Raw genomic sequence first — 27,682 nt, 5'->3', positions numbered from 1 at the left:
ATCATGATTTTGAAATAAATCATGATAAAATTTAAAAAAATGATTTTCAGTTTTGACTCCGATTTAACTAAAAAACATCCAAATTGTAGGCTAAATTTTATATTAATTGGAAATTTAAGAGACAAGAAAAATTTTGAAAACCCAATTCTAATTTTTTTTTTCCTTTTGGTCTGCTGGGGTAATGCCATTCAAAGGCTTTGTGTCCTATCATGTGGTAGAAGAGAAATACCTCGGATAAGCTGTGTCAAAGACATATCTGCATATATTATCTCCACTACCATGGAATATGAAGCAGAGAATGGGTTCTATTTACTGGTTATGTCCTTACTCCACATTATTAAAAGAAGGACTTGTAGATGAGCTCTTTAATAATCAATTGTGTACTGCTTTTAGGCTGCCTTCTGCAGGCTTTTTTAGTTATTTTCCCTTCGAAATACATACGTGTTCCAGTTTCACCTGAAATTCTTTCAAGAAAACAACCTATTCCATATACTGGAATTAAGACATTTCACCCCACATACTATCTAAATATTCCAATTTCTCTTTTACCGTCGTTTTTTCTTTTCGCCACAGAATACCCCCCCCCCACCCGAAAGTGGAATCTCTAGGTTTCCCTGACAGTTAAATGGATATACACGGAAAGATTTATCAAGGAAAAAAACTTACCATCTGAAGATATCACAAATTCTGATATTTGGATTTGGTTATGAATCCTTGACATTTGAATATACTAAATGGGATTTCACCTACAGCCAATACACGTGAATACATTAATGAAATTAGCAATTCATTGATACAATCCATTTTATATTCTCATTCTTCTTTTCATATGCCCCCCATTCTTTAATTTGGCGGATTTTATTGATGCCAATTCCTTCTAATACCGATTCTAATATAAAATAAAGCAAAGTATAAGAAATATTGCACAGAGATAAAACTTTCATCGGGTTAATTACAAATTCTTGTACGTTTGTTTTATTATTATAGTGAAATTCAAATGCTTTTGTGTTATGAGTAGCAACGGAGAAAGCTATGTTCTAGACATAGATGTTGACTAAAATTATAAAAACTAAATGATCATACGTAGAGTCTACATTATCCATGCATTATTTATAGAATAGATCTATAAATAATTTCAAATAAAGACATATCGATATCAAAAACTTTCTGATTAATGGTGGTTAATTTCAGCATTTTGCGGCCCTATTCATTGCACATTATAAGGCCCTACTTTTGGTCAATTTAGTTTCAAATTTCTGCAAAAATTATCCAACATGTTTATTATTTATATTAGGTTACTTTTTTTGTTTCAGTAATTCTTTAAAAATGTTTATGCTTATTTTCTATTTTATCATGAACTCATACTGAGCAGTAATTGTAGTTAATATAATTTAATTAGATGCTTACATGAACCAAATGTTATAAATATTGAAATAGCTAAGAGACCGTAATGAAACTAATGAGAGCCTGGCCGATTATATTTGATAAAATATTAGTAGTGTTTTTATATATCTTATAAATAAAAGAATCTTCATTTTTTATAAATTTATTTATATTTTATAAAAAAAATTATTGTCGATATATCTTACAAATACCAAAAACTTCATTTTTTTGCAAACTTATTTATATTCTATAAAGTACTAGTACTGTTTCTATATATCTTATGAATAATAGAATCTTTATTTTTTACAAATTTATTTAGCTGCTAAATTAATAATAATTATTTTAAAATCGAGTTTCTTGCACACATAGCCATCAGCCAAGCGGCTCTAAGTAGTTGCTTAGTCTGTATATGGGCTACAGTATCCATTTCCCTATAATGAAAAGTATAATGATGAAATTAACAGTGTTTTTTCTCTTCCAGCTCAGTACGTGGTGGGCACTCCTTCACCTGACTCAGTGTGCAGCTTCACAGTGTTTAGTGACAACAAGTCAGAGGGCGAGTTCCGATCGCCCACTTACCCGGGAGTCTACCCCAAGAACCTTAACTGCCATTACAGGTTCTTGGGCAAGAAAGGACAGAGGGTCAGGTTGGAGTTCATGGATTTCGACCTCATCTTTGGAGGAGCTCAGTGAGTTGGCATTTTTTATTTTTTTTATTTATTTATTTCATATTTTTGCTAAAATCGTTTGATTTTAAGGCTTCCTTGCACTTGCGAATTATTCTAACTCAAGATGTCGTTTTCAACTGGGGAAATTTTTTGACACTCTAAGTAGCTGGTCTATTTATCTACAGAACTCTACGACTTCTCGTAATTACTTCAGAAATGTATTTTTTTTCCTTAAAATTTATTAGTTTTATCTGATTGATATGTTGAAATTTGTGGGTCAATTGTCGGTTCATGGAGTCACTATATTCATGTCATAATGCATTTATAAACTAAATAATTTATACATCATATCATTTGTTCAGTCTTTTTTTTTATGAAATCCGCATGAGTAAAATAAATGTTGATAAAGTACTTTCAACCGCATCTCTCTGTAAGTTAGTATAATTCGAATTTTAGTTCAAAATAAGTAAGTGCATATCCCGCCATTTTTTTTCTTTTAATTTATAAATTTTACCAGATTAATATTTCAAAATTACTTTTAGATTATTATGATTCAAAAACGAAAGCAATTATTCATCATGTCCTTTGACCAGTTTTTCATTATGAATTGAAATGAAATACTGCTAAATAAAAAAAAAAGTTTACAAAGTACTTTCAGCCTTATCTCGTAAAAAGTTAGAATAATCCGAATTTTTGTTCAAAATAAATAAGTGCATATGCCGACATTTTTTTCTTTTAATTTATCAACTTTACCTGATTGATATTTCAAAATGACCTTTAGATTATTATGATTCAAAAATGAAAGCAATTATTCATCATGTCCTTTGACCAGTTTTTCATTATGAATCGAAATAAAGCACTACTAAATAAAAAAAATTCTACAAAGTACTTTCAGCCTTATGTCGTAAAAAGTTAGAATAACTCGAATTTTAGTTGAAAATAAGTAAGTGCATATAAAAAAATGTCGGAATATGCCGACATTTTTTTATTTAAAAATTTTTTAACTTTACGTTTTCGATTATAAAAGATTTAAAAGCGAAAACAATTATATGTGATATTTTTTATGCATATATGTATTATGAAATACTTCTGAATAAAATAAGTGTCGGTTAAGCGCTTTCAGCCATATCTAACTGCAAGTTAGAATAATTCAAATTTTAGCACAAAATAATTAAGTGCATGTACTGAAATAATTTTTAGAGAAATATGACTTTTTTATGTCACTGTCACGAAGGCGGAAATCACACCTTATTCAAAATTATAATTATTTCCTGAATCATTTGTTTAGTTTTCTATTGTACTTATCCTATTTAGAATTGCAACTCTATTTCAAAAATTTCTTGTTAAAACATTTTTTAACAAATTATAATCATTAGATAAATTTAGAAAAAGGTCTTACTAACTTCTCTAAAAATAAACAAATTTGAATAGAAACCTTTTAACATTTAAATTTGAATTTTAATCAATAATTATGTTTTGTTCTATCCTAGATTTCCTCGTATTTTTACACAATGTAATATATTTTCCATTAAGATTCACACTATAGAGAAGAGAATCTAGTATGCATTTTGCATCTTATTGCTTTTGACCGATTGTGCCCAATATTTTTAAATTAATAGCAAACTGAAAATACGTTGTGATACGATAATGTGAACTTCTTCACTTTAAATCAATACATACAGGGGGAAAAGTTACATATTATCTGCCAAAAATTAGAATTATATGTGAGTAAAGGTTCAATAATTATAATGAACTTATTTTATTTTCGATGTACTTCAAAAGAATATCTTGAAACAATATTGAATGTCTTTAGCTTGAAAGTCTGAAAAATACATGATATTTTGTAATGTAAATAGCCTCTTAAAAATATATCAATGGCCCATATATAAGTTAAAAATGGCTTAGCATATACAAAATGATTGTAAATATTATATAAAAAAATTCATACGAATACATACAATACAAATCAGCAGTGGTGGCCTGCCTCCCCGTAACTTTACCGCATACTTTCCAATAAATTTTATCATCCCTCCTCTGCACGAAATTCGGGACCTTGGGTGAAACTACGAATAATTTGTATGGCATTGGTGTAAACGATAATTAAGAAATATATCCTTTGTGCGAATCTAATATTTTTACTGAATCTATCGAGAAAATATGCATTTTGAACGCCTTTTATGGCGACCGTTTCATACAAAAATTTAACACAAAACTACCGTTGCAATAAAGATAGAACGAAATTTGTCAATTGATTTAAATCACCGGAATTATGAGTTATTATGTTTGCATGCATACGAAAGTACAGATTGATCGATGGTCAACCGTTTGGCAGATATAACTCAAAATTTTTTAGGTATCTATATTTTCGGCGCCAACCCTGTATAAAAATTTAATCTACCTTTCTTTTTAGGTTTCATAGATACTGAATTCACTTTTACTCGAACAGCCAGACAGATTGACTTCCTGTGAATGGATTTTAGTTAAAATTTGATAGAATTCTAGAAATTTGGTAGTAATTCCATGCACCAAATTTTAGCCATCCAACTTAAAGCGTTTTTGAATTACCGTGTTCGTAGATAGGCAGATAGACATAAGACAAAAAATTTGTTTTTTGGACTTGTAGATATCTGAAACGTGAGGATTCTTGAACTCAGGATTTCGAATTTTCTAACTATTACAATACGTCCTCTGTACTTCTATAAAATTACGAATCTATAAAAAAATATTCTATATGGTATATATAGTATTCTTCTATAAAGTACCAATCTATAAAAAATATTCTATATGGTATATATAGTATTGTTCTATAAAGTACGAATCTATAAAAAAAATATTCTATATGGTATATATAGTATTTTCTATAAAGTACGAATCTATAAAAAAAAAATATTCTATATGGTATATATAGTGTTTTCTATAAAGTACGAATCTATAAAATTTTTATTGAGAATGTAAAAATTTTATATATTCGTACCGAAATTTAAAATAACAACAACAAAATAATATTTTGAGAAAATTGCAAAAACTGCAATTTATTATCATTACGGACTCCTGTGAATGATGCCTTTTAAAATTGACTTTTGAGCTTTCGGTTTTCAAACATATGCACATAATACATTCCTTCAATGAGTGAAATATCGCCTATGTATGAGGATAAAATTAAAAAATAGATTTTTCATACAGCAAGTCAAGTTTCTATAATTTAGTTTGTAAATATACAAAATGCAAACAATATTGTTTTGGGGGTCATTAAATTAATATATTATTAGCAAATTTCTCTTTTCTTTCTAAGAAACAATTCTTCTCTTCAGTTCATCAATTATCCGAATATTTGATTATCTAGATTGGTTTTCTTCCAGACGATCCGGATAATTAGATTTCTATTGTAACTTCTTTTTGTTTATTTACTTACTCCTTTCACAAATATTCGAATAGACAGACCAACAGATTAACTTTTTCGAATTGATCTAAAATATTATAAGTTATTTGATAAAATCGTAGCGAGATTTAATCCACCAAATATTTCAAAAATTTTTATTCCTTTATATGCTGACAAACCTAACTCCATAAATTATATCCGACTCTCAGATGTTAAAAATAGTTTTTCATCAAATCTTGGTCACTTTTGTTTTTCTTTTTGTAAACCACCTAATAATACAAATCATCTAAACATAATATATGAGAACGAAAGAAAAATGACAAAAAAATTATATAATAAGCTATAACATTCTGTAGTATTCACAACATATAGGTTATTAGTATATTAACCAAATTATTGACTGCAACTACTAAATGTAGGTTGCGGTCAATAATAGGATCAAAAACAACCAAGTGTTCATGCATTTCCTTGTTTACGGAAGGATACAAGGAAACTTGCTTTTGACAGAAATTCTTTATTACTAAACAACAGGCACAAAGAGATATGAAGTCTGATGTAGGCAGAATTGTATCTTCCCATTTCGAAACACACACACTAAAATAAAAAAAAAGGACGCGAATTGAGTATTTATTCCTCCATGACACTCTGTCTCAAGAACGAAATATGTCTGTCAATCAAAATTATTGAGTTTTTCTTTAGCTGTTGAAAACCTGAGTGACAGGAAGATTTAATAATGGAGAGCTCGCCATGCGAAAAGTGTCAGGATTTTCAGTAGTGTTGTTACAGATGCCAGCTGGAATTTTGTTGCGTTTATCCGAGATATGAAGTCCCAACCGTTCATGTATTTACGCGGAGTTATTTTCGTTCATACTTATTAATATATAAAAAAAATAAATGTCAAAATTATAAAAAGAATTATGACAATAGATTGAATGAATGATGCAAATGCAAAGAAAATGTATATAATTTAATCTATTTAATGTCTCTTTTAAAAGCAACACGAGGGCTGTTTTGAGAATGGTCTCGTAGCATTGAACTCTGGTCAGATGTCGAGAACGACACTTGAACTGGTACCTCTTCTCTAAACTTCCGCATTGCACAAGCTGGATGATGTTTTGTCAATTACGTCAGATTTAACATGCACCAGGCTCGTATACAAGGCGTACCTTTAGTGGAATCGGGTCTCGAACCTAAAGACTCCGGTCCCGAGGTCGCGACAATATCACTAAGCCACCACCGCAACCGAAGGAAAAAAGAGAGGTGCTTGTTTTATTGCTTGCATAAATTGGTGCAAATGGAATAGTTAAATAATAATAATTTTTTTATTAATGCATTGAAAAATAGCCAGTGGGAGTAGTCTATTCAAAACGTTCTTACCTGCTCTCTAAAAATTGTAAAGTGTATTTTTAACCACATACCATTAGCTAACAATAATTACGAAAGAGCCTATTGACATGCGGTCTTTAGCGATCTTTTGGCTATTAATCACTGTGATGTAGTTAATACACAAGTACTAGAAAACCGAATACATGTTTTGGAAGTCTTTTTTCTTTCCTTCGACTAATTGAAAGAAAATTTTAACATAGAACTACGATTGCAGCCACAAAAGTGACATACCAAATTTCATATATTTAAATTTTTAAATATATGCGTCTAAATACATGTGAAAGTACCGACCGACATACAGTCAATCCTTGACGAATTTAGTTCAAAATTTAATATATATCTACATTTTAGGTACTAAATGTGCTCACCACATTTTATTCATCTAGCTTTCTTCGCTTTGAAATTATATTAACTTATATCCGGATAGTGGAATTTTTGATTCAGAATTTCATAGAAATCTACACATTTGTTAAAGACCATATACCAAATTTCTATCAGTTTGCTGAATTAGTGTTTAAGATATAACGTTCAAATACAGACGAACGAATGGACGAACAAAGAATCAGAGTGACATTGTTCTGGAGATTCATCAAACTTTTGAATTCGAAATTTTTGACCCTTGCATTTGACCTTAATTTTGACCTTAAGATAGTACTCTATATGAGGAAATAAAAAAGTAGTCTTTATCATCAAAACATACAGATCAAATCAAAATCATTAAAAGCTGACACGCAGAGAATAATATACTAAATAAACTAGAATTATAGTCATATTTAATTAATACTACACGCTTTCGACGACTACCTGACATGCCGGGAATTTTAGAATTTAATTTCTATTAAATCATTCATGAAGGGATTAATATTCATAGCTCCATCAGAAAATATTTTAAACATCAAATTGCAATTGATATTTTAGTAGTCTTACTCTTGTTGTCTTCAATGGGAAGTGAGACTTCCTAAAGGCGCCAAGTTACAAGAATGGCACATTGGCATGAAAAATGAAACTGTGTTTGTTATCTAATACATTGTTGTACAGTATTTAATATTGTAGTTTCTTTTTATTATCTTTAATGCGCAGAAAATGCATTGTTGCATAGTTAATGCATAGTTGACATTAAAATTATACGGCCCATCTTACTTACTCATGTGAGCGCATCTAAAACATGATAGGTGGACTGATACATACTATTTTTTTTTATAAAATATCTAGTATATTCTTTCAGCATATCGTATATATTATTTAATGTCCTTATGAGCTTTGCTCCATAAAAAATTACAATCTGTAATAATTCTAATGAAATGAAATAACAATGCAAAAATTCATAACGACATTGAGGAAGAATATGAAAATATAATTTTTCAGACCTTAATCCTACAACAAAGGGGAAAAAAGCACAATTGCGTTTTAATACCTGCAAAAACAATAAAAATAGTTTAAATTTCTTTGCAACTAAGAAAAGTGGCGTTGAACACTGCATTAAAATTTGTTAAAATTTAGACAGCAATTAAACTGGTATTATTGAGAAGATAATTTTTGAATTGTACTGTGGCATAAACATTACCTTTATACAATTATATTTTCACTAACTATCGCCATAAAATGGAAAAAATTTTCTTGATATTTATTAATTAAAATTCTTATTAAATTTTTCAATCACATTTAATTAATCACAGTTTTTTTAAATAATTTAATAATTAAGTTCCCATTTTTACTCTCCAAAATAGAATTGACCAGTTTTGAGAAATGAAATTTGATCGATCAAATAGACTGCTCTATAGAACACAAAAAAACGCATTTTTTTTTTACTTTAGTAGTAAGAATATATTTTTAATTAATATTCAGGGCAGGGCGTTATCTTATATCCTTCGAAGAAGTTATTTCCTTTCATAGTAATAAATATTCTCCCCTCTCCCCCCCCGTCAATTGATATCTGGTTGATAGAAAAAAGTATTTTAAAATGGCCTTGGACTTTTCCCTTTCTTTTGAAAAACAAGTAACAATAGATATTTCTGTAATACTAGTTCGCTGTATTTCAAGTTTTTAAGAGCTCAACGTCCACAAACGAAAAAAACATTATCAAAATCTGTCATCTTTTTTGGTAATGTATTCCAAAAAAGAAAAAGAGGACGAAAAATATCTGAAATTGCTTTTTAATAGGTATTTTTGGAATCCAATACTATTGAACTTATTATTATCTTAATACATGATTTTGTTAATGAATAGCAGCAAGTCAATATCTAAGTAATCTGATTTTATTTCTAAAAACTATGAATTGCTGTAGTTTTCCCAGCTATTTGTAACATATTGCGAAATGCAATTTTAAGAAATTGTGATATTGTTAACTATCATATATAACTATTTGTTTTTCGTATGAATTTATTAGATGAAAACGTCCAAACTCTTTTCCCTAAGTTCTCTCCGATGCTTCTAATACAAATTTAACACATCGCTCAAATCTTGTGCATTTAATGGGAAATGTTTTATGCCCCATTGAGTATGTAACTATGCACAGAAGAACAGAAGTGAATAGAAAATATAGTTTCATCATCACTTTTGTACAGAGATAAGAGAAGGGATAAATATCAGATATGAAACAGAATTTTCCTGGAGACTCAGCACCTTCAAAATAAAATTTGAGAGGTAAGATCTAATTATTTTTCTATCTGTGATTGACTATTTCACTTTTAAAGTTCTAGAGCCAAGCTGTTTCTTTTCATTCAACGTCTAGTCAATATCAGATTTTCAGCTTGGTACAAAAAATACATTGTATTCAATCCGTTGTTCAATAAATCTAGTTAAGTTTCTAGAAAAAAGAGTTTATATTGCTTTAAACTGTTACTTTTAGTTATCTAGGAAAGATATCATGATGTTTTGTGACTTGAATGGCTGCAAAATGAGTCATTACCCGAAGGAAGTGCAATAGCTTTTAGTCCGTCAAGTATAATCTGTGTAACTTTTAACCATCTAGTGAGTATTGTTAAACATATGGCATTTGACAATGGGCCATGATAACGAACAACAAAATCTTTAAAGTATTTCCCAGATTCTATTGCAATTTATATATCGAGAAGCTACAGCCTGTTTTCTCTAAGTGCTTTTTGATCAACATTAGGAATATTACAATAAATAAATTTGAAGTTAGCCAATGGGTGATTTTCGCTGCTGTTTAGACGTTTACCAGTTACTTCACTTAAAAATTTAAAGTCAATGCTTTAGTAGTTGAATTCTAAAAATACAAGTGAACTGATAATGTCAGTCATATAATAATTACAATCAGTATAACATTAATACTTGCTTGAAGCATTTATAATTTTTCGATGTAATTTCCAACGCTTGTATCCAGCTATATGAGAATCGTAAAACAATTAAAAAACAATTTGGAGGAAGCAATTTATGACTTTAAGATTCCCTAGAACTCTCAGTATTGAATATTTCTTCTTTGGAATCATATCATAATCCCAGAAATGTAAATTCAAGTAGATAAACTTTTGGTTCTACTAAGGGAAAAATATTTGTCACGATTATCTGCAATCAGTATATAGAGCCCTTTCAGAAATTATTAGAATAGTAAATAGTTTTACCTGAAGCAACGATAGACCTAATAAGTATGCAACTACTTTAAGTATGAGATATTTCTACATCGTTTTAAATACCTTATAAGCAATGCAGGTGTGCCTATATTGACACAATAAACTTTACAAGCAAAAATCAAGACGGATCTAATTTGTTTGTTTGTTTTTAAACAGCATTAGTTCAGTTGTTTGGAGGGAGAAATTTACTGCTTTAAAAATCTTCGGAAACACTCTTAATTTTTTCCTTCTTTGATATCACATCATAATTCCAGAGGTATAAATGCGAACTGTTAACTTCAGCTAGGGAAAAATATGTCACGATTCTCTACCGAGCTCTTTCAGAGATTCTTAAAATAACAAGTCGTTCTATCCGAAATATCAATAGAACTAGTGCTACTTTAAGTAATCTATGACTACCACATCACTGGTGATATCCTGTATATAATAATGGTAGATACATCAAAGGACAATATATATGACGATCAACAAACAAATCGGGTATAATTTTCTGGTTACCAATAATAGATTTATCACTATCTCATCTAATAAAACAGAGACATTGATCTGAAGGAAGAAATCGCCTCATTTTAATAATTAGCGTTTTCTTCCATTCCGTGAATTGTGTCCTACCTCGAATTTTCATTTAACTGCTATGATGTTACATTTTATTACAATTCATTTTTCAAAAGACAGACTCCATGCCTATTTATGAATGAATTTTTCTATTTTAACCGGATGTTACATAATGAGCAATTTAGCAAATCAAGCTTGACAGAAACGTAGCATTAGGCGAGAATTTGAATAATTTATAATCAGAGATGGTCTTCTCAATGAGGTCATTTGAAATATTGCACTTAAGTTATCCTTTTGTGACTTTCTTTTAGTTTCGAAATAAATGTTTTTCGTATATAAACACCCAGAATCGAAAACGAAGTTATGTTTGATTGTTGTTCAACAATAAAATATTAAATTCGATGAATTTGTTCGTCAGCTGATCAGATCAGATTTGTTCGTCTATTTTAATTGTTGTTCAACAATCAAACATTAAATTTGATGGACTATATATTGTTGAAAAACTGATTTGTTCGTCAGCTGATCAGATCAGATTTGTTCGTCTATTTTAATTGTTGTTCAACAATCAGACATTAAATTTGATGGACTATATATTGTTGAAAAACTGATTTGTTCGTCTATTTTAATTGTTATTCAACAACCAACTATTAAATTTGGTGGACTATATGTTGTTGGAAATCAGATTTTTTCGGCTATTGATTATACGTATTCTACCCATTATAGAACTCTAGTTCATCCTCTTTCTATTATGAATAAAAGATAACCATGTCACATTGTAATTTTATTTTATTTTCAAAAGCAGTATTTCTTCTGAGCAACTAAAATCAAACACTATAAATGCTTGCGATAATACTCAGTATTTTCAGTCATAAAAATGGTTAATGCTTGCGGATCATTTCGTACAACATAAGGATGTGTTATGAAATGCAGCTTATTCAATATTCTTTCTCATAAAATTCCATTTTAAATAATTTAAGTATTTAAAAAAATTTCTAAATATATTGTTTAGAGACCCTAAAAGAAGGTGTAAAAACTTATAAATCTAAAAATAATTGCCCACTAAAAATTTACCCACTAAATTTGTATACTTTTCCATATTCTAATATGCTGCTGATTAATTATCATTAAGCTTTGGCAGTCTCATTTATGAATATTGACAATATTATTCATAATGCCATAACATGAGAAGAAATGAACTCCAAAATTTGTGCAAAAAGTACAGAGATTCAAAATTAAAAAGCTTTCAATACAAAATTGTACCTCTAGACTATCTTAAAAGTGAATTTGGTATTTTCTATTGCTTTAAAGCAGTTTTGGATGAATTTTTAAAAAGTGTCATTGTTTCCTTAAAAAGAATTCTATTATGGGTGGAATACATATTATAAGAATACTAACAATTATATAAAAATACATTTTATTTATGATTAATTGACTAGAAAAATCTGCATTTAGTATTCCTCCTAATTATCCTTCATATTGTATTCCTCCATATATTACATTCCTTAATTTGGTTTTGAAACCCGAGTACCACCATGGTGCTGGTCAAATTGTAATTAAAAATCATTTTATTTATAAAGTCATTTGTTTTTGATACGAGAGTCGAGCATATAGCATTCGTATCAAAGTTGTAATACTTTGAACACATTCATATGAAAATAAAATAGGAATAAATTAATGCAACTACATTTCCCGTATTTTCATTTCAACGAATTTCTTTTTTAATTATTTAATGTTATTTCTCAATGAAAAAGATATAATTATATTAAGAATTCATTCGATCAAAACGAATTATTATATTTTTCTCTGAGCAATTAAAAATTCATGTAGAAAGATATAAATGCATGGTTTCAATGTTCTTCGCAGTAGGATACTCCAAATGATTAAAAATAAAGCACATTATTTTTTACTTTGAGAAATACTATTAAAATAAGATTTCGCAATTACTTTTGATACAGGCAATTACAGTTTATTATTATTTCTTCTTTGCCTATTTTTTCTGGTTTTAATAATAATAAATAGTAATGAAATTTTAAGGAGGGAAAAGGATATATATAGAAAGGAATTTAATTTAATAGGAATAAAATTTGATTCGATTTCTTATCTAATAACAGTTTCTGATCCATGTATAAGCCAAATTGCTTATGTGCTACCGTGATCCGGGCAGGCACCTGGTTGATTAACCTTAGGACCCCTAGCGATTGGTTTTCAAAATACCCGCATATCTTTGATACGTTTAACCTCCTCTTCAATGAGACTGCTGAAAAAATACTCATTACCCGTAGTTCTCGAATTCAATAAATTTAGTTACTTTTTTTTTATCTTGCTTTTATGGTATCCTTTTTCTTACTATCTAATTTAGTTTCAAGTAAAGTTTGATCTCTTTTTCTTTCACTTTTTTTAGTTCTTTTCCAGCCATAATCGTTCTTTTCCCTCTCTTCTAAATGGTTCTTATTTAACAACATAATCAGACAATTTGAATCCCTTGAAAATGTTTTAAGAACACTCATTTTTCAATCCTGGAACTCAAATCTTGGATTGAACTGTAGCAATATTCATGTACCGTTATAACTACAACACATTGGGTGTAGGGAACCCATAATACTATGAATCCTTGTCATTTTGCCAGACTGAATAATTACACCACTGCCATAGATAACACCAATAATTGGGATACTGGAGAATACGAAGCATAATAACCGAGAATTGTTATTTAATTGAGTATTATGTATTACTGGAGTATACGAACCGAGAATCATTATATAATTGAGTATTATGTACTTATTTTTACGAACCCTACAACCTGGTTGACTCAAAGAAGGCAAAATAGACATATCTTTATAATTTCTTTATGTTAAAAAATTAGAATGAAATAGAAATTAAATCGACTTAGTACTTGTCGAACTTAGTACTTAGTACTTGTAGAAATTAATACGATTGAAGTAATGATTAAAGAAGCGAAATAAAAATTATTACTTGCATTTTGAAGGATAAATTCTGTATTTTGTAGTTAGGAATGCCATTATTTCTAAAAGACATTGTTTGCATGTTCGTATTTATGTACCGAACATTATTTGTACGCATCTTACATATTTCAACTAAACGTGGAACTATTTTTGATTACCAACTGGGCAAAAATATTGAGTTTGTTAAACCTCTTTACCACAGCCTTTGAATAAGGATTGGAATATTAAATCGTTAAAATAAGATGCAGGAACACCGATATGTTCTAGAATATTTTCGAATTTTGATATATCTTTGGAATTTTTACAACCTCCTTAAAAATTCTGAAATATTTTTGTTTTTTTTCCAAAATATTTTTCGTTGTTAAATATTGAAATATCATGCAACATTATAAAAGTTTTGAGATGTTTTAGATTTTAAATATTTCAATTTTATTTAGAAGTTATCTTGGGTATGCCTAACATGATTACATTTTGAAAATTTGTTGACCTTTCTAAAAGATTTAAGAGCATTCTAGATCTCTTTCCAACGCCTTCAACTACAATTTCTACTACCTTTACATAATTTTTATTGCAATCATTAGACAAAATTGTTTTAGAATGAATTTAAGACTGACCTTTAAGCATACAAAAAGTGACCAATATTGAAAGTGAATACTGTGAATAGTGTATGCATATATTCAAGCAACATTCGCTTTGAATTATAATATGCTCGACGGAGGACATCTGTGAATGCAAAAGGTCAGAGAGATTATCATAATAATGCCAGATCTTGAAACGGTAAATGTCTCTATTTTTGAAAAAATAATTGAGCTAGTTTTCACATTTTAATTTTTTTCTAATAATACCCAATTACGCCGATTGAAGCCATGAAAATACTTCAGAAAGAAGAATTGTAGGATTTAGACTGACAAAGTTGAAATCCTAGTTAATTTTCACACAAAATCGAGTTATAAGATGAAGAGTTGTAGTGAAATCTTATAAGCCAGTTAACAGCTACCCTACACGAGCAATTGCTTTTGTATTGTGGTCATGTTACTGGGCTCCGAACCATAAGGTCCCAGGTTCTATCCTCGCTGATCGCAATCCTCTACATTGGTGACCCGGACGTGAGTTGAACACGCAAACTTCTGATCTGGAGTTAGACTTACTTGAAGCAGAAACAGCATCAGCAACCACTCACCCACACACGCTCACCATAACGCTTGCGCTACCGCTACTCAAATGGGTACAGGTTCATTAGAATCAACAGCTAATACATCACCACTCAACAGCCATATCATTCGTCTTACCTCCGACTCCCTGGAGGGAGAGTATGTGGTGAAAGCTTATAAGCCAGTTAACAACTACGCTACCCGAGCAATTGCTTTTGTATCATGGTCATGTTACTGATATAAGAGTGTTTAGAAGGTTCAATCTGGAATATTCAAATATTCTTAGATGGACTACAAACACTTTATAATATGCTTGTATTAATAAAAGATAAAAATGGAAAGTGTTGAGCATAAAACTCAATTTCTTGATAGTCAATGAAATCAAATAATTTAATTCAATGAAATTTTGTGGCATATTTATATTTCACGACAAAGTCATTGACAATTTTTGAAAAATAAGAGGTTATGTATGGGCCTATGATATGTAAGCTTGATGTTTTAAAACTGTTTTCTGTCTTTTCCAGCTGTCCTTTTGACTACGTGAAGGTGTTCGACGGCGCCACGTCCGACGATCCCCTGATCGGGACCCACTGCGGTCAGCAGCGGAACCTGGTCATCTATTCGTCGGCCGAAAATGTCTCGGTCCAGTTCATCACTCTGCAGCGCACGGCGGAGAGCGAGAACAGAGGATTTTCCGGATTTTTCGAGTTCAGTAACAGGTTCGTCAGCCTCGGTGAGTACTTCCACCACCTTTCCACCCTTCAACTTTTCGACGCATAGAAAAAAAAATTACTATTACTCATCATTGCCGAATTTAACTTGTCCCCAGCATGCACGCAAAAAAAATAGGATGCTATGGAAATTGTTAAATCTACGGGGATTTTCTTTCGAAAATCTTGAATACAAATCTGTGGAAGTGGTCTCCCGAAAACTTTATCGAATACCTTTATAAAATTGTCTACCAAAGAACGCCTTACATGCAATTGGCATACAATAATTACGAAATATTATCTTTTGGCGTGAATTTAGCATTTTTACTGAATCTATCATGCATACCTTGGCGAATTATTTGGCGAATAATACCTGGCATGCATTAATAGGATGCCCAAATAGAATTTGTGCTTTAGATACATTTTTCTCAACCAAATGATATAAAAATTTGACACAAAACTGCACTTACAATTGTAGAATCCCATACTAAATTTGATATAGTTAAGTCACTGTTTTTGAATTATCGCGTTTACATGTTTTTGTAAGATAGACCGACAGACAGTCCATCCTTAGTTGGATTTGGCTCAAAACTTGACAAATGTCTACACTATGGATGTTAAATCTGTGTACGGAATTTTATCTATCTAGCTCTCTTCGTTTTGTAATTATCGTGTTAACTTATATTCGAACAGCCGGAACTTTTCAGGAAAACAGAAAGACCGCAAATTTGATGTACAGACCAGAACCTTCTAGTTCAAAGCGTTTTTGAATTCTCTTTATCACAAACAGAAGGATATTTTCCAAAAATGTGTTTTTCGAACTCATGAAGGTAGTTTTCTAAAACGTGGAGATTCGACAAAATTTCGAGTTCGAATTTTTTTAACAATTACTATACTTTCTCTATATTACATATACAAGAAAATAAAAAAAAAATTTAAGAATAACTGGTGAAAATATTTTCCCCTGTGTCAACTCAGTTTGACGCAGTTACTGCATCGTAGTAGATTAAAGGAAACTAAAAATGCATTTTTCATGCTTCCCTTTTGATCAATCGGGTTCAAAATTGGACGCAGGTCTACAATTTTGATGACAAGACCAGAAGCTAAATTTCTCTTATATAATTTTTAGATTTACCGTGTTCAAATTCATATATACTGACTTACAGGCCATAAAACCTAAACCGAAATTTCTTTTATATAATTTTTAGATTTTCAGCGTTCAAATTCATATATACTAACTTGCAGACCATAAAACCTATACAAATTTAATCAAAAATTACACGCATATTACAGCATTGTCTGTAAGTCACATGCCGAATTTCATATAAAGAAATCGTTATACTTCTGCGTAATTACGATCACATTTACACAAATAAACAGATAGATTTTCTGTAAACGGATTTTAATCCCTATTTAATGAGAAAGGTATAAAGCAGGCATGCTAAATTCCATTCATCAAATTCGTTGTGCATTTACATTATCGTTATCACAGATATAATTCTAAGAATATTTTTGGGAGATGTGAAACATGTAGATACGCCAAAATCTCGCGATCGTGTTTTTGTGACAGCACTACTTTCGCTTTTATACTACTTGTAAGAAAAATATTAAAATGCAGCAAATTTTGGGCCATATTGATTTTTTTTTTAAAATTCAGATCAGTTATAGTCAGTGGAAACTCAAATGGCAATAGGGAGAAATATATTCAAATCAACGGCAAATTGTAAGACTCTAGAGAATGCACATTACTGTATTTAATAAGCTGACCGCATTTCAATATATCGTTCACTTAATAAATATGCATGTATTTGATTTATTTTAAATTAATTTTTTATAATAGTAACTAAAATTATTAATAATTTAATTTTATATTAGCAACTTAATCTAAAGATGTATACATTATTACTTTTTATTTATTATGGCTTATAATAGCAGATGGAACATTTATTACAATTACATAAAACAATAAATTAAGTAACTTAAATATTTGGGACCAAAGAATCTTTCAGTTACCTTTTCCTGACACTGCTAATCTCTTTAAGTTAAAATTTTAATAAAGCCTCTGTAAATCGAGAAATCCCAAATTTCTTTCACGGCCAATTATATGTAGCCAAACTTTAGAATGAGAACTCAAAGCAATCTTTACAAATATTCATCAAATGATGAGATTAAAGTTTCTTTTTATCCTCCTACTTTAAATAGTGATTAATCAGGGTTGAGTTTAAAACCTCTTAAGAGTCTGAATATAAAACATTTAAGACTTAGAAGTATATGTTTTGTTTTGTTTTGCATGTGTATAGAACAAATAAAAGCAAGCGGAGTCAAGGATGTTATGTCTAATAATTCTAACATGTTTATCTTAAATAATATGCTTCAACAAAATTTTTATATAAAGTAAAGTTAAGAAATTCTGTATTCTCAAGGTCAATTATATCTAAAATTCCATATATTATATATAAATATATTATATATCCCTCCATTATTTATTATCCATATATTATATCCATACATTATCCATATATTATATATATTATATCCAAATTCTAGAATGAGAACTCAAAACAATCTTTACAAACACGCATCAAATGCTACCATTAAAAATACTTCTTTTCATCCTGATACTTTAAATAGTAATTAATCAGGCTGAGGTTAAAACTTCCTGAGCCTTAATATAAAAATTGTTTTATAATTTTAATATATTACATAAGCTAATAATTTTAAATATATAACTTATGTAATATGCTCCAACAGAATTTTATATTAAACAAAATTAAGAAATATTCTTAAATAATTTTTTTCAAAACTGTTCTTTTTCAAAAAAGCATAAATTTGGCATATAATGTTATATTTGTAAAAAAAACATAACATAAATATAAAAAACATTTAACAGAAAATTAAAAACAAAAAACTGAATCTCAAGCAATAAAAAAAAAGGCAACGTTTTTTTGTTTTTGTTTTTTTCTATATGGGTGAATTTAAAACTACCTGAACAAATAACCTACTTATATCTACTATATTACTACCTTAACTTATAATAGTAAAAACCGTTCAATATTTTTCATCAAATAAACTAGGTCATGCAATATATTCTATAAATTCTCTATTAAATCTTTCGATTTCATCAGCGAGCTAAAAGCAAAATACTGAATTTGTAGTCATATGGAAGAACTGCAAAATATCATTTGCGGTTCCTTCCATATGACTTACATCTTTTGGCGGGAGTTAACGGTCATTGCAGACATAACAGTAACTATCTTAATAACAATATCCTCGGTAATTCTTATTCATTACAGAGCCTGATATAATATTCAAAGAAATGAGAGAAGTCTGCTTGTTTTGTTCGATTACGGTCGCAGCAGACAATTCCGGAAGTCTGCGTTGCAAGAGAAAACGATAAATACCGCCGCAATCTAATAAGGATGTGATAGCGTTCCATTCCGACGCATCGTTTTGTTTACATATCGGATATCACGCAACCTGAGCTAAATAATGTAAACAAAATGAGTTATGCGCATGGTTGGTTTTGCGTTGCAGACAGCATGCAGGAGACTATTAATTTGAATTTGGATCTGATTGTTGTTTATTAGCACTGAATCCTCATCGAATGTACTACGCCAAACTGAAATTAATGAGCTAGAAACAGTTTCTGTTTTCTTTTGTATTGGCATATAGGATGTAAACAATGACAATCTGTTCATTGCACATGCATAGATGTTGTAATTTATTTTTACATTGCGTAGTATTGTCTATCGGCATAATTTAGTTTATTTAGTCATCTAACTGATTTTGAATAATTTCATTATTAGTCAATACGAAATAATAATGAGATTGTTGACTTAAGATAGTTTAGCTTGAAGATAATTAATTTTATATTAAAAATTTTTAAACATAAGTATTTCAACAATTTTTCTTGCGTGCCCTACTTTTATTTGTGGATATTTATTCAGTAGCTTTTCTGTAATAAAAAGTGATGACGTAATTGCAAAATTAAAATGAATACATATGTAAAGAAGTTATTTTCATGTTTATTTAAGTCAAGACTTAATAGAACGATATTTTTAATTAGTTTTTATTGGTCAGAAATTAATCGTCATTTTTTTAATTCGAATTCCAGGTTCGGGAAATAATTTTCTGTAGCAGGAAAACGTTTCAACCCCCATTTCTCCCGTCTCTAAAAAGAAAGAAAACGTTGTATAAGCGACAGTACCTTCCCCCCTTTGCAAACTGTGGAGCGGAGACAATATGTTTATTAATGTGCGCTTTTTTTTAATTTAATAAAATGCATTTAACATGCAAAATCTCCACTAAATATGAATTAGCTAAGTTTATACGTCTTTGAGTTTTGTGGTTACATAGTTTCGAAAATACAAACAAACAAACTATCGTTCTTGACTAATTTGGTTTCTATTTTAATGCATATGCTCACTTTAGATTTTAAATCTGTGTGTCAAATTTTATACATCTAGTCTTTAAGTTTCGTAGTAGCTTTCTTGTACTCGGACAACCCCCAAATAGACTTTCTCTGAATAGATTTCTTTCAATATTTGGCGTAAATCTACAAATTTGGCGTAAATACCGCACACCAATTTACAAATTTAGCGTAAATACCGCATACCAATTTACAAATTTGGAGTAAAGACCGCATACCAATTTACAAATTTGGAGTAAAGACCGCATACCAATCTACAAATTTGGCGTGAAGACAGCATACCAATTTACAAATTTGGCGTAAATACTACATACCAATTTACAAATTTGGAGTAAAGACCGCATACCAATTTACAAATTGGGCTAAATACCGCATACTAATCTACAAATTTGGTGTAAATACTGCATACCAATTTACAAATTTGGCATAAAGACCGCATATCAATTTACAAATTTGGCGTAAATATCGCATATCAATTTACAAATTTGGCGTAAAGACCGCATACCAGTTTGGAAATTCGGTGTAAAGACCGCATACCGATTGCTAAATATGAATTACCATGTCCACAGACAGACATAATTCCAAAAAATGTATTTTTCTTAATCGGAAAAGTTTAAAAAATGAATATTCTACAAAATCTGGAGTTCCAATTTTGGGACAATTACAAACTCTCTTTGAATATTTCGTACACGAGAAAATAAAACGGCCCATATTAATGATACAAAATTAAATTGCATCCATAAAAATATAATATTTTTATGGATGCAATATAATATTTTTTGTGTTAATGACGTTTGATGTTGCAATTAAAACTGGCATGGAATTTTAGATTATCCAAAGAGAAATGATGATTAATAATAAATAATTTTAAACATAAATGTAGACCCGAATCCAGAATGTAAATCAAAAAAATTATGTAATTTATCCTATCTTTGTGTTATTTGCTATTTATAAACTCAAACATTAATTTATATCTATTTATCATGCACATAGAGCATATCCATATCATGCACGTAGATCTAATAAGAATGATGCATATGTTCTTCTTTTTCCTAACTTGCATTTCATTTCCAGATTTCATTGGGAAGAACGACGGTGAGCATATTCGTGGAACAGGTAATTGCTACTCACATTATTTTCAGTTTATGAGTTTAAATGAAGGATAATTTTAATGGGCATATCGACATTTTTTGTGGAGGGAAAATCTTCATATATTGTTGACTGGATTTGATCTTGTTTTGGCAATATATATATATACATATATATATATATATTAAAACTCTGAAAAAGATATTAATTTTTAATGAAAAAATATAATAATTATTATAATTTTTAATCATCATAATTAATAATAATTTAAAAATAATAATAATAATATATTTTACATAGATGTTTCTTGTAATAAGAGGATTTTATGTATATTATTATAAACCTAAGCAATTAATTTTTAAATATGATCGGTGATAATTTTTTAAAAGGATGCACGTTAAAAAAGCAATAATTGGAAATAAACTTTTTCTATGGAAAACTTGTAAAGAATGATTTTAGTGAAAAAATTTTCTATCATTTTAAATTAAGAATTTCTAATGCTAATTATATAAATCATGCATAAATATGCATTATATAAATCATGACTGTAGAGAAAGCTATAAATTATATTGTAAATTTACTTTCTTTACAGTCACATATTATTATAGCAAGAAAATATTTGAGAGAAATAATTTGATTTTAGGATTGTTATGTTTGCTATATTTTATGATCATTACAACTGTTATATTTTGAAATTTATTTTTGATAGCTTTATATTTAGACACAGCAAGCATTTTTTGATAAAAACGAAATTCAAATTTATGAGTTCAGGTAATTTTCTGTCATCTTTTCTGTCTAAAAACAGATTTATTTAATCTATATTCAATTCTTTTTTCCATCGATAACGTTATCATCAGTGATCAGTGAAGGATTTCATTATTTCCTTCATCTTAATTTATGAAGCGATGAAGAATGAAATAAACATTAAAGTTAGAAAACAACAAGAAATTAATTTGTGCAACAAAAAGGTTTAGAATATAACATCTGAATCATTATAATATTTAAAATAAACAAAATTGCTGTTTCGTTGGTTTGATGCGGCAACTAAAAGGTTTCTTCTATGAGTTTATAGCGCCATCTATTGATCATATTAGAAGTGATTTCGAATTGGACTACAATTTTTTTTTTTCTTACACGGGCTAGAAATGACGTAAGAATCTCTCTAATAGCAAGCACAAAATGCCCAAAAATATTTTTACGATATCTTTATATTATTGTTTGACATTCAGAATATTGAACAATGGCATGGAGATATCTTGAAATATTTTATCTAGAATTTATAATATCTCCTTTTCATATAATAGATTTAATAAATTATCCTTGCGCAATATTTAATTTCAATTTATTCGGACCCAAAACTTTTGTATATCAATGAAAGCTTAAATTATCTTGAAATAATTGCAAAAATATCTTCTAGGCTGCATTCCAATAAAAAAAAAATTACTTATTTTGTTTGTTTGATCATCTGGCTTTGCCTAAACATTTGGTGTTATTTTTTTAAGTAGATTCACTGCATTGTACATTCATGCTTTAACCACATTTACTTGACAAAAAAAAATTAATTCACTTTAAATTTTATTTGATGCTGCTTATAATTTCACTCATTTATTTTTATGGAAAGTATAAACTTGAGGTTCACGATGGAATTGAATTTTAACGATATTAAACAAATGTTTTTTATTTTTACCTCTTTCAGAATGCGATCAAAAGATTTTGAGCAAGAAGGAGTCGTCAGGGAACGTCTATTCTCCTAACTACCCCTTCCCCTATTTCATAAACACAGTCTGCAAGTACTATATATACGGCCTGCAAGACAACCAGAATCTCGAAAGAGTTCGACTCATCTTTGAAAAATTTGAAATTCCTAATAAAGACGCAGAGTAAGTATATTTATTCTCTATATTGATAGGAAATAAAGAGCATAGAAAGTTTTTAAAAAATTAATTTTCTACTGACTATTTTGGAATTTTTTTTTGACACAAGCAAAGTAAAGTAGTTGTTACTAAGCAATTAGGAAAAATTCTCATCCCTTTTCCTAGGAAATTAAGGATTGATTCACTAAAAAAAGGAGGAAGTAAATGATGTTTGAATGCATAACAAAATTTTCTATAATATTGAAGAATCAAAATAAGAATACCATTGTTATTTTATCAAACAGCATTTAATATTTCGATTTTTGTAATATAAATAAAAATTATTCTACTTTTAAGAATTACAATAGTTTTTTAGCTATAGTACCTGGGAAACCAAGTTTCGCTCGGCAGTTTTTTTTTAGTTGTTGTTTTGTAAAAATGTGATTAAAATCCTATCTTATGACTCGTTTAACATTCTAAGCGAAATCTAATTGAATTGCAAACGTGGGATCAAAATGAGAAAAATGCATGAGAATCCGAAGCCCTAAACGCTACACCATCTCGGATACAGGTCATATACAGCCACATGTCAATATTTAGTTACAAAATGGGGGGGAGGGGTGTATAAAGTAGCATCTTTTCAGAAAAATTATAGTAGTTTTTTAGCTATATATGTTCGAAAGTGCACTTATATATAACATGTATTGATTCTACTGGCTCTCAAAAATTGTTCCTTTAATGTGTTTCGATTTTTCTAATGCAAATAAAAACTTATTCAACTTTTAAAAATTGCAGTTTTTTAGCTATATATTCGTGAAGTGCACTTTTATGCATATATTATTTATTATTAATATTCATTGACTCTGCTGGCCTTCAAAAGAAAAAGAAAAATATAGTATTATACATTAAAATAATAAATATTAAAAATTATATCACACTCATCATGAATGGAAAAAACACTGTTACTTCAAACGACAGATCAAAATAAATCTAAATAAAAAATACGTTCCTATAAAATTCCGTAATAAAATATGCATTAGGACATTGGACGCTAGAGGAACGACAACTCTTTCCTTATGTTTAAACCAAAGTAAAAGGAATATTCAAATATTTGAAATATATTGGCATCAACAATTCCAAAAATTGTATTGCAGTGTGAGCCAATACATTTATTGTTATTGTCCGAATGGCAGTCAATGTATGGCGTTACTAAGATATTTAAAGACTTCGACTTCTATATAGTCAGCATTTTCAATTAGAGGATATTTGCGTTATAACTTATTTTTCTAATGCTTTATTTGTATTTCAGTCAATAGCTGGAAAAGTTTTCAACAGATGGCACAGTGTTCAGTTCGGAATATTATAATATTTTTCAGTTTCTAAGTAAATTTTATGTTTTTTTTTTACCATTTTTTATACATTATCATAAAAAATGCACGTTTTAAGTCTTTCAGTAAAAGATCCGTATGTTGTTCATAAAGAAAAATCAAAATAATTCTTTTCCTTCAGACATTTTTACCACCCTACAATTTAGCAATAACCTTTTCATTTAATTCCGCAGATGTTCAGAAGGTGGTTTCTTGAAAATTTACCTTCAAGGTCAGGAAGAACGCCAAGCCTTGGATGAATTTGATCTCAATCTCTGTGGGATGAACATACCACAGCCCGTTTTGTCTGAGGGTCCTCGGCTATCCATGGTTTTCAGTAGTGGAACCAGCGCAGCCATGACGGGAAAGGGATTCAAGGCAAAATACATCTTTGAAACAGGTGAGTACAACATGGGAAAAAACTACTGAGGATTTTCATATCGACTGGAAAAAGCGTAGGAACGCTAAATTGAAAATTGAGTGAGTTTACGTCTGCGTACATCAATTACGCTTGCATACTTTGTTTACACAAAATATGTAAACTTAATGAACATTATGATTATTGTGCAGGATATTTACAGAGCTTTTCCCTGATTACAAAGAAAATTATTATTAAAAATATATAAGAATTTTGCATATGGTTGTTTCGATATATTGCAAAGACTTTTAAAAAGTTTTTAATGAAATTATTTATGCTAGTAAATTTCAATGTAAACATCTTTGGTAACTCGAAGAATGTGAAGGTGGAATTCCAATTATCGTTAAATATAGTCCAACATTTCGGCTGTTACACTAGTAACAAAATCTGTGATCCTAACTTTGAATATATCAGTTTCTTCAATTGGTACTGCAAACACACTATTCTTTATGTAATCTCAAAATTGATATTCAACAATAATTGCCGCTTTGAAATCATGAAACCAATAAACGTATCCAATTAAGGTATGGTTAAAAATAGCTGTTCGCATGAGTTGTGGAATAAAACATCTTCGACTAACATTAATAATGATTTTTTCAAAGCATTCAAAATCACTGATGGACTATCTCTGTTTATTACTTATTAACCATATTTGAAAACCAGTTTGTTCTCAAGATTAATAGTTGTTAAAAATTTTAATGAAACTTTTTATTTAACTGGGCTTTAAAGACTTTCTCGGCAAAATATTTTTAAACTCCAAATTTTGACTGACATATGACTAATACTATTTTAAAAACCTTTCACCTTTCTGTTCATTGTATTATAGTTTTTTTAATTTTCAATCTATATCTTTATACACTCAGTTATATATCAGGAAAGAGTAGCAGTGTTTAAAAATAGGTGAACTTTAAAAATTATACGTCAATGCTTGATTCTGAATTCAAACTTCACCTTATGCATACCTTATACTGAAACCTTGTCAGCATGGAAAAATAAACCGAATCATCACATCTTAATCATCAATAATTAAAAAGAATGGAGTGAAATATTAGTGGCAAAGATGAAATTATTCGAGTTTCACTTCAACATTGAAATATACTGTTTTAAAAAATGATTAAAATATTTTTTTAAAAAATTAATTAAGTATAGAAAAAAATTGTGCGGCAAAAAATTGATATCATTGGTATTATTTTTGTGTTCTAAAATGACTTTGAATTCTAATTCTAACATTAATTAATTATTATTTTTAGAACTAATATTTTGGAAGATATGATGAAAAATTATCAACATTTTGGCTAATTGTTAATTAATTAAAATCTCAAAATAATTTCTCCGAGATACTCATTTCCTCTTTCCAAAGTGCATATATGCCAATTCTGGAAACTCCAGGTCAGATGGCCTGCTTGTAATACACAAACACACATTCATTATTAATAGAGGTTTCATTATATATTTCAATATTTTCATTACTAATAGAAATTAATTTTGATGTTTTCTGACATTATCTTTGGCAAGTAGGAGAGAATGGGACCAATTAAAGAAATTTAAAAGTTATTTATTCGCTGATACTTTTCCAGTTTCACACTGTTGTTTTTCTTACATCAAATAATCATCAATTACAAAAACAATTTCTTACACCACAAAAACAATTTTTTTTAATTCAATTTTTCCTGCCACAAAGAATTACATAAAAAAATTGATGCATCTTTATTAAAAGATGAAGTGAATATTGCCGCATTGAAAAGAGGCAGTCGACTCCCCATGGCCGAATGGCCATAGCACTGGTCTCTTAATCAATAGATCGTAAGTTCGAATCCCGCTAGAGACAATGGGATTCACAATCTGTGTAAATATTTAATTCCTTGATTTTATGTTTTCCTTTATTTCATGTTCCAGAAGATTCTTGACCTTACTTTAGTTTACAGATAAGTGTTCTGGACTTTTCTTACTGTCTCCAGAAAAGTATTCTGGAACTTTCCCTGCTAGTATAAAAGCAGATCTGTCAGTCACTGTGTTCTGAGTTGAGTTAATAAATTGGTTTAGCTCTACTTCTTGTGTGTGTCATTGAGTTCCACACTAGAGTACCTACGTGACAATATATATATATATATATATATATATGTATATATATATATATATATATATATATATATATATATATATATATATATATATATATATATATATATATATATATATATATATATATGTTATGATATTTTAAAATCTAATTTAAACATAATTTCCAAAGTTTTGTCTTCATTTAGCCCATAGTAACTTCATTCTAAAATATTCTCTTATTTCCTGACCCCCTTCCATTTTTTCTATTTAATTTATTCAACACGAGTGCTAAAATTGCAGAATCAGCTAAAAGCCGACAGGTTCCCACACTCCGAGTGAAGGGATAAAATACTGTTCAGCTAAGCACATTCTTTTAAAAGATCCCTATGATTACCTTACTTGTGATTGACAAGTGTTAGAAATCCCTATGGAAAATCTCACAGTATATATTCACAGGGATAAAATTTTCATCAGCTTTTCCTCATTTCGTGTTGTGTCGTTCTGTGTTGTGCTCGTCGCTTCTGCTTGTGCAAGAAATCATATCTCCCAGGATGGAAATAAAACGAAGTTAAAAAATCAAAAGTCTGTTCACTGTCTCCGAAATTGACATCTGCTTCAAAAATTACGCTTACGTATATATCAATAAACACAAGAAATAAAGTCGCATCTAATATTTC

At 29.3% G+C, this 27,682-nt stretch overlaps 1 protein-coding gene across 2 annotated transcripts in view; it reads left to right on the top strand.

Moving 5' to 3' along the window:
* Nucleotides 1-27,682, top strand: part of LOC129964025 (cubilin-like) — a 209,012-nt gene that overhangs the window by 162,479 nt on the left and 18,851 nt on the right. For both annotated transcript variants that reach the window (XM_056078687.1, XM_056078689.1), the window contains 5 exons: nucleotides 1,865-2,072; nucleotides 15,603-15,811; nucleotides 21,292-21,333; nucleotides 23,003-23,186; nucleotides 24,721-24,926. In XM_056078687.1, the coding sequence (XP_055934662.1) occupies nucleotides 1,865-2,072; nucleotides 15,603-15,811; nucleotides 21,292-21,333; nucleotides 23,003-23,186; nucleotides 24,721-24,926 (849 nt within the window). The remainder of the gene's footprint in view (nucleotides 1-1,864; nucleotides 2,073-15,602; nucleotides 15,812-21,291; nucleotides 21,334-23,002; nucleotides 23,187-24,720; nucleotides 24,927-27,682) is intronic.

Source organism: Argiope bruennichi, chromosome 3, assembly GCF_947563725.1.
Source record: "Argiope bruennichi chromosome 3, qqArgBrue1.1, whole genome shotgun sequence".
Classification (NCBI taxonomy): Eukaryota; Metazoa; Arthropoda; class Arachnida; order Araneae; family Araneidae; genus Argiope; species Argiope bruennichi.
Note: the sequence above shows the minus strand (reverse complement) of the source record. Positions and strands in the feature narration are given on the sequence as shown.